This window comes from Canis lupus, chromosome 21, assembly GCF_003254725.2.
Source record: "Canis lupus dingo isolate Sandy chromosome 21, ASM325472v2, whole genome shotgun sequence".
Taxonomy (NCBI): Eukaryota; Metazoa; Chordata; class Mammalia; order Carnivora; family Canidae; genus Canis; species Canis lupus.
Window position 1 is genome coordinate 23,069,425 of NC_064263.1, and position 11,335 is coordinate 23,080,759.

General features: G+C 55.1%; 1 protein-coding gene across 2 annotated transcripts in view; it reads right to left on the reverse strand.

Annotated features, from left to right (window-relative positions):
* The window catches only part of DGAT2 (diacylglycerol O-acyltransferase 2), a 32,121-nt gene extending 21,571 nt beyond the window's left edge, over positions 1–10,550 (reverse strand). Inside the window, exon 1 of one of the 2 annotated variants that reach the window (XM_049098837.1) lies at positions 10,138–10,550. In XM_049098837.1, coding sequence (XP_048954794.1) covers positions 10,138–10,177 — 40 coding nt within the window. In that variant the 5' untranslated portion in view covers positions 10,178–10,550. Of the gene's footprint in view, positions 1–7,675; positions 7,722–10,137 lie in introns of those variants that run through there. The other variant, XM_049098838.1, reaches the window with a different exon arrangement.
* Between the last annotated feature and the right edge of the window lie 785 nt (positions 10,551–11,335).

Consider the following 11,335-nt stretch of genomic DNA (forward strand, 5'->3'; position numbering starts at 1 on the left):
CCCAGCGCACACCCAGACTTCAGGAACATACTCTTACTTAAGGGAGGGCTACCTGCTTGGCCTCCAACCATGCCCCAACCCTCCCAGGGACATCATCCCACAGACTGGCTGTGCAAGGGATGCCAACCCCCCACCCGCAAGCTCCCACAAGTCTGGCTGCCGCCACCAGGGCTAAGCCAGAGCTGCCTATATGGCGGTGGGGCCCAACCCCATCAGTCGCAGAGCTTAGGCTGGGGTGGCGGTGGGAATGGCTGTGTGAACACTTCCTTGCCCAACATCTGATAGCAGAGTGACCAGGAAGGCCGCACCCAGGCTGATGAAACCAGGGTTTCCTGGGCTTCCCCTTCCACATGCCAGAGTGGGGTAGGATCTGAGCTCTAACCCCCTTAATCTGAGGGAGGCCTCTTGGCCAGCTCTGCCCCCACGTGGCTCTGTGACTTGAGACAAGTCACCCAGCCTCCCTCAGCTTCGGTGTCCTCATCTGTAAAATGAGGAGGATAATCCCCACCTCATAGGATTGTTGGGATGACAAGAAAAAGGAACAGTGCATGGGAGGTACATTCGGCATATGTCAGGTGATCAGATGGCAGCTACCGCCATCGCTTCTACCGCGGACCACAGTGACAAGGGGTGGGAGAAGTGAGCCAACAGAGTCTGTCAGGAAGTGACAGCCCCGAGGCAGTGCGTTATGAGAAGAGGGGGCTGAGCGAGGGGGTGCCGGCAGGGGAGGCTCCAGGGGGCAGCAAGGCCTTGGAGACAAGACCCAGGAGGTGAGGGGAAGGCAAGCAGGCGCTGTGACTGTGGCATCTGTGGGAATGAAGGCTCTGAGGCAGCCATAAACAGCTGGCTTAATGACCCAGGGGTTCACATTTACCCAAAACGGAAGCTGAAAATAGAGAAGCTGGGAATGGCCTGAGGAGCCAAAAGTGGCCTCCTGGAGAAGGTGGGCCGCGGCAGAGGCCAGGCTTGAAGCCTACAGCACTGAGGAGGTGCCAGGCACTGAACTAGGCACCAGGGAAACCACAGTGAGCACAGCAGATAAAGCCGCACTTGTTCAGGGGCTGGAATCCAGCTCAGGAGAGATAAAGCACCTACACGTAAATGTGTGACGTGATGCCAGATGAGAGCGCTGAAGATAAATAATGTGGGATGATGAGCTAGAAGGGGAGCAAGAGGATCCTCCATGAGGAGGCAGGAGCACATATGGACAGCCATGGGTCATGCTGCGGGGTGGCTCCCACTGCTTCCTCCACTCACCTTCACTATTGGCCCCTCGGGGGGGAGGAGGGCTTCCAGGCTGGAAAAGGTGCAGAGGACAGGAGGCTGGGCGTCAGGAGAACCTGGCCTCTAACCAGCAGGAAGTGTAGCCTTGGTGAGTCACTTCCTGTGCAAGCCTCAGTTTCCTCATCTGTGCAGTGGGGCGAAGACCCACCTCGCCAGATTTTGTGAGACTTAAATGAGATGGTGTATAGGCAAGAGCTTCATAAAAACTACAGAGCTGGGTGAATGCTAGGTAATTATCAAGTGGGCCTTGGTTTTGGCTCCTGTCTAATGGGTATAACAACCCCTGCCCTGCCTGGAAGCAGAGGTGTTGACATCAGCACACGTGAGATTCAAACCCTGGCTCTGACTCTTGCCTGCTGTGAGACCCTGAAAGCCACATCCTTGTCTGAGACTCCATGTCTTCCTTAGTTATAATTCAGGATTGTGGTGAGGAATCTAAACAACTTATAAAAAAACCAAAGAGTGTCTGGCACACCTGATAAAGCCTAGGAAGATGCCAGTGAGGTCACAGAGATGTGAATAGCCTCCAAGGGCTTCTTTTAAAGTATTTTTTTAAGATTTTATGTATTCATTCATGAGACACACACAGAAAGGCAGAGACATAGGCAGAGGGAGAAGCAGACTCCCTGCGGGGAGCCCATTGCGGGACTCGATCCCAGGACCGTGGGATCATGCCCTGAGCCAAAGGCAGATACTCAACCACTGAGCCACCCAGATCCCCCACCTCCAGGGGCTCCTTGAGGAGGGAAGTCATCTTGCTCATGTCCTCAGCCCCAAGGATGTCACACCTGGGCCCACCTGGACCTAAGTTCTGCCCTCAGACATCAGTGGCCAAATGGACAGTGAGGAAGTTGCTCCAAAGAGGCTGGGTTCTAGTCTGCACAGAGGCAGAGAGATGGACATACTGACCTTGGCAGACCCCTCCAGTGCCAGGGAGGCCCAGGAAGCTAGGCTGAGTGCCTAACAGATGCTACTTCTTCAAGGCCAGAGGCAAGTTCTCTTCTCTGGCCCCTGATGGGTACCTTCCAGCAGGTACCCAGTCCTCGTCCACCAGAGTCCTAGTCCATGCCAGGGCTCCTGTAAGTCTTACACACAAAGTACCTCACCACATGCTCAGCCAGATACTCTTTCCTTCCAGGAAGACTCTCACACTTTTACCCTTGCCTACAGCCCCCCCCCCCCCCAGCTAGTGTCCTGTCACCTTCAGATCCAATCTGGTTAGTCCTTCAGCTCATACTTGGTAGATACCGCCAGTGCTGACCCCTCAGAGACTTTTCTCAACCTTCCTGGCTTTCCTGGCTGACTCTTCCCCAGGGAAGCCGACCTCACCCCTATATTCAGCATTTCTCATTATAGGAAAGGGTGTGCATTTGTTTGCAGGGACTGCATCTTGTTCTTCTGGGTCCCTTTGCCCAGCATGGGGTCAGGCACAGAGCAGATGCTCAGTCAAGTGTTTCCTGAGTGACTGGACGCTGGAGGGGACTGAGATGAACAGACAGGGTCCAGACGCGACGAAGATAGGCCCTGTCCACAGCTGACTGACCTGTGTGCCACAACAGATGGTCAAACGGAGCTTTCTGGGAAACCAGGAGAGACGGGTCTCCTCCAGCTAGACAGGCTGGAGTTAAAGGCAAGGACAACAGCAGAAGGCTCCAGAGCAAGAAAGAGAAGGATGGAGCCCAAACACTACCATTTTTTCAGCAAGTGTTTTCTAACTACCCTTATACATCAGGCCTGGTGCTGCAGACCTAGGGTGGGAGCTGCCAAACGCTGCTTCTCCTCTGCTTCTTGGATACCTGCTGAGGCTGAGTTCTGCCCCCAGGCAGTACCCCCAGCCATGGCTGGGGAGACAGGGCTATGAATAATTAGGCATGGATGGTAAGTCAGGGCCGGGGAATCTAGGGGAGGCCTCCAACCTGATCCAGAGAATGTTCTCAGAGACACTTCCCTGGAGGAAGTAATGGGTCAGGTGAGGTGTAAATGATGAGTAAGGGTTAGCCAGGCTGACAGGGAAGGTGCAGGGTCAGGACCCCAGGTGCTCGAGGCCTGGCATTGGCATTTGCAAAGGCCTGGAAGGAAGACAGAGCAGAAATTGGAGGAATTAACCCCAAGTCGTTCAGCCAGGCTGGAGCATAGCATAGCAACTGTGTGAGTGGGCGAGTCTAGTTGAGAAAGTGGGTAGGGAGCCATGCAGTATTGGGAATGTCAGGCCAAGGAGTTCTGGGCTCCATCCCAAAGGCCGAGAACACCACTGCCCACTCCTCTCATTTCCCTCACCAGCTTCAGATGGTGCCTTGGCAATAAGCCAGTCATTCACCTGGTCCCAAAGCACTGGTGAGCTCTTTCCTGGAAAGACTAATAGTCTCTCCTTTCAGGGGTAGGTGTCATTAAAGCAGTGCCAGCTGGGACATCTGGCCCAAAGGGGAAGCTGACACACAGCTGTGCTGGCTGCGAGGCTCCCGTCATGGCCAGCAGGACTCTACGGGCTCAGTGGATTCCTGCCTCGGGACCTCCTGTGTAGGATTATGGCAAGGAGCTGGGCGTCCCCAGTATCCACTGATAGGCTGGGACCCTGGGACCTCCCCCTTGCCCCTGAGGTCTCAGGATCCCCCCTGGCACTATAATAGAGATTTGGGTTGGATTCGCTGAAATCTGAGGTCCCCACAAGTTGAGGCTTCTGTGCTCTGCTAGAATCTACTAATAAATTTTTAACCACAAAAGATCCCTAAAAGGACTACAAGCCCCCGCCCCCCCCCCCCCCCCCCCCACCTTGGGCTACTCCAGAGGCCTGGACTTTCAAGTATTTGGTTTTCATGAAGTAGGGTGGAGTCCTGGGAGGTGAGGTGAGGGAAGTGGGGCTTTTGGAAGGTCATATTCCTGGGACTCTTGAACCTGGAGGTGATTGCTTAGGACCCCAGTGGCCTGCCTTCCCCACCCCCACATTCTGGCACATTAAAAAAAATAGCTACAGAAGTAGGAGGAGTTGCCATGGCAACACCGCCAGCCTGTGGGTATGTCACTGAGGAGTTTCCAAAGAGGCCCCTATCCTAGTCAATGAGCAAGTGTGGGGAGCTAGCTCTTCTGGGGCACTCACTTGGGCCCCAGGCAGGACATGAGCCCATTTTCACAAAGGTAAGCAGGGAACAGGAATGAGGAAGAGGTTGGGCCCCATGGACCCACAGCAGTCAGGGGTGGGATTGAAATCCCATTTCTACAGCAGAGCTGGAATGAACCCAAGAGGACCGGCTTTTCCAGCTCTCTTCACTGTACCAGCGACGAGGCTTAACATCCCAAGAGGGCACAGTCTTGCCAGGTTACATGGGAAGCACATGCAGGGTAGGCTCCTGGCCCTTTACTCAGGACTCTTAAATCTGCTCTAATAAAAAAAGGAATTCACGTTTCCCAAGTCTGTGGATTTGCCCAAAGGGTTTGTGGGTTTGGCTTCCTTGGGTTTGAACCAGAACCTGGGCAGCTACTTCTATCAGGCTTTTGCCCGTTTTATAGATGAGAGTCAGGAAGGGGCAGTGGTTTCCTGAGGTTACAGAGCGGTTCAGTGGCAGCACAGGGGCTGGAGAGACCTCAGACCTGACTCCTAGCCCCAGGCTCTCTGCCAGCAGCAACTCCATATACCCAGGAGACCTGAGAAGTGGTGGAGGCCAAGAAGTCTGAGTGCACCTTTCTTAGGAGCCTTCAAATCTTCCTCCTCCCCCGCACAACCAGGGGGTACAGGTGTGCCACCCAAGGCCTGGATACAGCAACCTCTGTCTCTCATGTCTCTGCCTCTTGGTAGCAGGGTCTTGGCACGTGGGTTCATCACTCTGGGGCCCTGCAACCAAACTGCCCATCCCGACAAATCCCATGCCTCTGTTTATACTGTTCCCTATACCTGAATGTTCTATAGCCTGCCTTGCTAACACCTATTCATCTTTCAATATCCAGATAGAATGTCGCCTCTTCCAGAAAGCCTTCCTTGACCCCAACCAAGATAATGTAGCTGTCCCACCCTCACCTTGAGGCCTCCACAGCTCCCCATGCTTCCTTCCCCATTGCTGTGTGCCTCACTGTGTGCTGCCGTCCTGTGTACGTCCCCCTGAAAGGCAGGGACCAAGGTGGACTGATGCAGGGGCCATACAGAGCCTGACATGCAGAAGGTGCTCCATCAGTAAACTGAGAGGCCCACACCCCAAGTCCCCATGGGGGCAAAGCCTTCCTGGACACATCAGAGCAGAGGCTGCCACTCTCCACAGTGTTGGGAGCCTGCTGCATGTGTCACACAGGATGAATGACAGGGATGAACTTGAGTGTCACAAGTTTAAAAAGCATTTTCCATTCATGCTCACTCATACCCTCATATTCTTGAGAGGTTGAGATTTCTGATCCTATTTTCCATATGGGGGGGTGAGATCCCCAGAGGGTAAGTGAGCCACCCAGCCATGTCTGAGAGGGAAGGTAGGGCTGGCATCCTGGCTCTCTAGCTTCCAAAGCTCTGGAAGTGATGAGGGGGACCATGAGGGAGCCCAGCTTCCCCTACTTGGCACTTGGCCCTGGAGCCAATTCCTCCTGAGATCAAAGGGATCTCCACAGCAGGGAACAGCTGCAGCCCCTGTACCCAGAACAAGCAGAAACAGAGGAGGTCTGAGGAAGGACTGAGGGATCACACTGAAACTACAAGCAGGACTTCTTTCCAAGAGGAACAGGGCAGCTCTCAGGAGGGCTAAGGTTCCATTAATGATTCACTCATTCAACAAATATTTACTAAGCACCTACTATATGCCATACACTATACTAGATTCCAGGGAGACAACACTGAGAAAGATAAGTCCCTGCCTCCCTCCTGATGATCTTACAGGGGACGTAATTACCAAACAGATAAGGACGCACGAAAAATTATAAGGTAACGGGAAGGGTTAGAAACAATACAGCAAGATGTGGTAACTAGGAGGCTGTTCTACACATGGCATGGCCAGAAAAAGGTCTCTGAGAGGAGCCTGAGGATCCAAAGCAGCCATGAGAAGATCTGGACAGAGGGGCAGCTCATGCAAAGGGCCTGGGGTAGGACAGAACTGGTGGGAATGCTGGAGGAAAGGGAAGACCAGTGGCAGTTCTGGAGCATGGTGTGGTAGGAGATGAGGTTGTGAGGCAGTGGGGGCTGCTCACGTGGGGCTTCATGGCCTCCTGGAAGAGTTTGGAAGGTCTGACATATAATGAAGGGGCAGCTGGCAGTTCATCACCTGACATCAGAGCTCTGGGGATCTGTGGTGTCTCCACCATTGGGGCAGCTTATGCAAAAAAAAGCTTGGCAAGGAGTGATCTACTATCCCGTCCCAGAGACTGAGAGCAACCTTTACTCATTCAGGAAACTGCTGGGCATCTGCAATAGCCAGAGCCCTGTGCTCAGCCCTTCACCTCCTCTCTTGGTTAAGGAGACAAGTCACAGACTGGGAGATGGATCTGGGTTCCAATCCTGGGTTTGATAACTCTGAACCAGCCCCTTCTCTCTGGGGCCCTCAATATCCCATAGGTAATGTGAGAGCTGGGCCAGATCCAGCACCAACAGACAGCTATGATTTTATGACTCAAGTACTTGCTGCTGAATTGGAGGTGGGAGGATGGGGGTGGGGCAGGATTTCCACATCAGCTATTGAGTCACCCAGCCAGCCAATAAAATATTACTCTTAGCTCTCCTTTCCCAGTACAGAGGAGCCCTTAGTAGCACAGATAACCCCAAAGGGGCCTCTGTGTGGTTAGGGAAGAGGTGCAGGGGAAGGGAGACAGTTGTAAAGAAATGGGGGGGACGGGAATAGGAGAGTGATGTTTTCATCCTAGGATTTAGGACTGGGTTGGGCGATTGTCAACCCATAGCCGCAGTTACCCAGCAATCTAGCCTCTTAGTTTCACTCCCTACCAAGCTCCTACTTGCATACCCCCAGTAATGGGGAGCTCCATCTCTATCCACACCAAGCCTGTTGCAGTCCTCAACAGCTGTTAGAAAGGATTTTTCCATGACATCAAAACCTGCCTCTTGTAATCCCACCCCTGCTCCTGGCCTTGTTTTTTTGGAGATACACAGAACAAAAAAATCAACTCAGAATTTTCCTGGAGGTGCCACCATTTTGTGCTGGGTCTCATGCTAAACCCTGAGGATCTAGGCAGGCGTCAGAGGGCTCTGACCTGAAGAGCCTCTGGTCCAGGGACAAAAGCAGGGATACAAATGTGACTAACTCTGCAGCCTCCACCCCAGGCACAGGATAGTTCTTCAGAGACTAGAAGTTACCAGACATTAGAGAACTCCCACCTTCCCCACCAGACACCTACCCACCCATGCTCCCACAGCTGGCTTTGTCTTTTGGCCCAGAAACCAGTCACCAAGGTACCTATTTCAATCTCTCACCTAGCACAGGACTTCCTTTCTCAGAATCCATGGTCTCTCCTTGAATATCGCCACTGACGAGGTGTTCACCACCTCACAACAGTGGACACTTATCCAGAGAGGCAAATCAGGCCACTGAGGAGTGTCTTCAAAGACCAAGGATGTAAAAAGCCGATCTAATGGAGATACCTAGATAACCTAAAATTTGCTTCAGCACCCTCCCTGACCCCACCCAGTCTTTCGCCAAAGTAGATCCAGAGAGTTAACATATGACTTGTTTGCATTTCATACCAGCCCTTGCTAGATCCTAAGATGGTATTCCTTGCAGCCAGTTAAGAAAAAAGTGGGGGAAAAAAAAAAAAGAAAAAAGAAAAAAGTGGGGGGCAGTAGGGGAGGAGTTCTTAAGATCTGAAAAAAACATGGGGAAATTCTCCTGATAGGATGTTAAGGGACTTGGTCAAAATCATTCACTAAAAGTCCTCCTAAAATACAAACTCGAGGTTGAAAACCAGAGTCAACAGCTCCTGGAAGACACGGCTCCCAGCTGGTGGACAGCAGAGGCAAGGGGAGGGGATCTCCAGGAAGGACGACCATAGAGAGCATACCAGTCCCGACCATAGAGAGCATACCAGTCCCGTTCCCAGGAGACAAAAACATTTTAAAGCCATGAATATGGGTAAGTCCCTTCCTTCCCTTGTTGCGGGCATCAAAGGGTACAATGAACAGAAACTCTTTCTTAAATAAGAGAAGAGGCTGTCATAGGCTATTGGGCCAGATACATGGGGCAGCTCAGGCTGCTTGTCCCCAAAATGGCAAGGGCAGCTCAGTGTCTCTCTAAGGGCAACCAGCAGCATTCCAAGGGCAATGCCAATGCCCAGGACACAGTTAAACTGTGATATAGCCCCAAGGAGGTTACTTTGCAGCCACTAGAATATTATAAGTGACTCTGAGCTCTAGTGGAAATCCTCACAGAAGCCAGGATTCAGAACTGTATCTGTAGCATGCCCTCAACTCTATACAATGTGCATAAATAACATTGGAAAGGAATATGCTAACATGGCAAGAGGAAGCTATTTTTGGATAGTTCATGGACCAGCAGTTGTTCTTTTCTTCCCATGTTTCATTATTTTTTTCAAAATTCCAATAATCAGTATGTTTTATTTTTAAAATGAAGGTGGGTAGAGTAGGCGACTGTCAGTTACTGAAGAAATAATGCTAAGTAAGAGAGGTTCAGCAAGCAGAATAAAGACTTAGGAGGAGGGAGGGAAACTTCAAGACACACATAGACCAAGGACAGCTGTGGTGACTTCCCAAGTGTCTTCCCTGGCCAAGGCTTCTGTTAAGGAAACCTCAGGAAGGTCGTGCCTCTTGCCATCAATTTCTCTACCTATACGTGAATGATTATATATTCACCAAGGGCCTCGATTCCACGCTGGCGGAAGAGGGGCCTGGGCCTCCTGGAGGGTACCCGGGTCCTCCTCTCTACTTTCTAAGGGTGCGTTGCTGCTGAGTGGGCTCCCCAGCCCGGGGCCTCCAGGATGGAAGTAGGGCAGACGACAGTGTGGCACACCTGTCACCAGCCAGGCACCTTCCCCAGCTGGTGGCTGTTTCGGGGGATTGCAAAACCCTGCCACTCTGCCCCATCCAGTCGCTCAGGGCTTGTTCCATCTGGAGAGAAGACAGAGGAGGGAACTGCCAGGGAACAGGGCCAGCGCGGCCAGTGCTCGGGGTTGGGGAAGGCTTGTTAAATATCAACCTCATGTCACACACGGGGGAAAACAAGCTGGGGGAAGGAAAGTGATGTAACAGAGGTGGCAAAAACTAAGTGCCAGAGCCAGAGCCAGCATGAACTGACTACCATGCCGCCTGCGCCTGTCGGGTCACCGGGATCCTCGCCTCTTCCCTGACCCTGAGGCGCGAGGCAGGGCGCCGCTTTCGGAGAGGAACGGGGTTGGGACCTCAGCCTGCAGGCGGGCCAGGCCTCCACCTACGTGCCCTCGCACTCGCGTCTTGAGCACACACTCCTGCTTCCCTGGGAGCCCTCGTCCCGTCGTCCTTTCCCCGGAAACCCTCCCGCGGCTTCCCACCAGGAATGAGAGCGCCGAGGCCCCGCAGACCCCCCCCCCACCTCGGGATGAGGGCGGCCGAGGTCCCCCTGCCCCCCCCCCGCTCACCTCGGGATGGGGGCGGCCGATGCCCCGCAGACGCCCCCCCCCGGATGAGGGCGGCCGAGGCCCCTCAGACCCCCCCCCCCACCTCGGGATGAGGGCGGCCGAGGCCCCTCAGACCCCCCCCCACCTCGGGATGAGGGCGGCCGAGGTCCCGCTGCCCCCCTCCCCGCTCACCTCGGGATGGGGGCGGCCGATGCCCCGCAGACCCCCCTCCCACCCCCCCGGGATGAGGGCGGCCGAGGCCCCTCAGACCCCCCCCACCTCGGGATGAGGGCGGCCGAGGCCCCGCAGACCCCCCCCCCCCCCGCTCACCTCGCAGGACCCCCGAGTAGGCGGCTATGAGGGTCTTCATGCTGAGCCGCTGCAGCTCACGGCCCCGCGCCCCAGGCCCATGCCCCGGCCGCCGGGGCCAGGGCTTCGCGCCGAGCTCGGGGGTCGGGGGTCGGGGGACGGCGGACGCGGCGCGGGGAGCGGGGAGCGGGGAGCGGGGAGCGGGGCTCGGCGCCCGTCGCAGCCCGAGCAGCAGCCGAAAGCGGGCCGTCGGCGGCGGCCACTGCGCTCGGGCGCCCGGAGCGCGGCGCTTTATCACCTCACAGCCGGGCGGCCCGACGCGGGCTGGGCGGGGCCGGCCGTTCCACCCCGCCCCTCGTCCTGGGGGAGCCGGGGCGGGCTCGGGGCTGCTCCCCGCGCGCTCGGCCGCTGCCCCCCCGCGCCCCCGCGGCTCCTGGGCCCCGACGCCCAGCACGTGCAGCCGGACGAGCGCCTCCGCCGGTGCGTGTGCCCGTGGCCCCGCTTGCGCGCCTGCAGGCGGCCAAGACGCCGCGGTCCTGCCTCCGGTGGCGGTGCAGGGGCCTAAGCCACCCACGCTGCCTCTACCTTAACACCTGGTTAGCAAGAGCGTCTCTGCCCTGCGGGGTGCCGCGGCCCCAGCGCAGCCAGCCCGGTCCCTGCGGGAGGGATGCTCACGTGGGTGAGGGGGCGGGGGGGGGGGTCCGGGGCCAGAGACCGCCACCCACAGGTGCTGTTGGCAGTGCTGGGACAGAGGACAGAGGCCCCTGCTTCCGCTGGCACTGGATGCGCTTCCTGGGGAAGTTCGTGCACAGCAGCTTTGCACTCGGAGCTGGAGTCCGACTCTGGCCCTGCCTTCCTTCAACCTGTTTCCATATCTGTAAAATGGGAATAATAATTATTTGTGTGTGTGAGAGAGAGAGAGAGAGAGAGAGAGAGAGATGCTTTGAGAACTAAATGAGATGGGACCCCTCGGTGGTTCAGTGGTTGAGCATCTATCTGCCTTCAGCTCAGGTGGTGATCCCAGGGTCTTGGGTTCGAGTCCCACATCCAGCTCCTTCAGGGAGCGTGCTTCTCCTTCTGCCTATGTCTCTGCTTCTCTCTGTCTCTCATGAATAAATAAAATCTTTTTTTAAAAAAAAGAACTAAGTGAGGTAAGACATTTTTTAAAAAAAGCCTTGCATAGTGTCAGGCATATGTTTCAAAATTATCTTCATTGCCC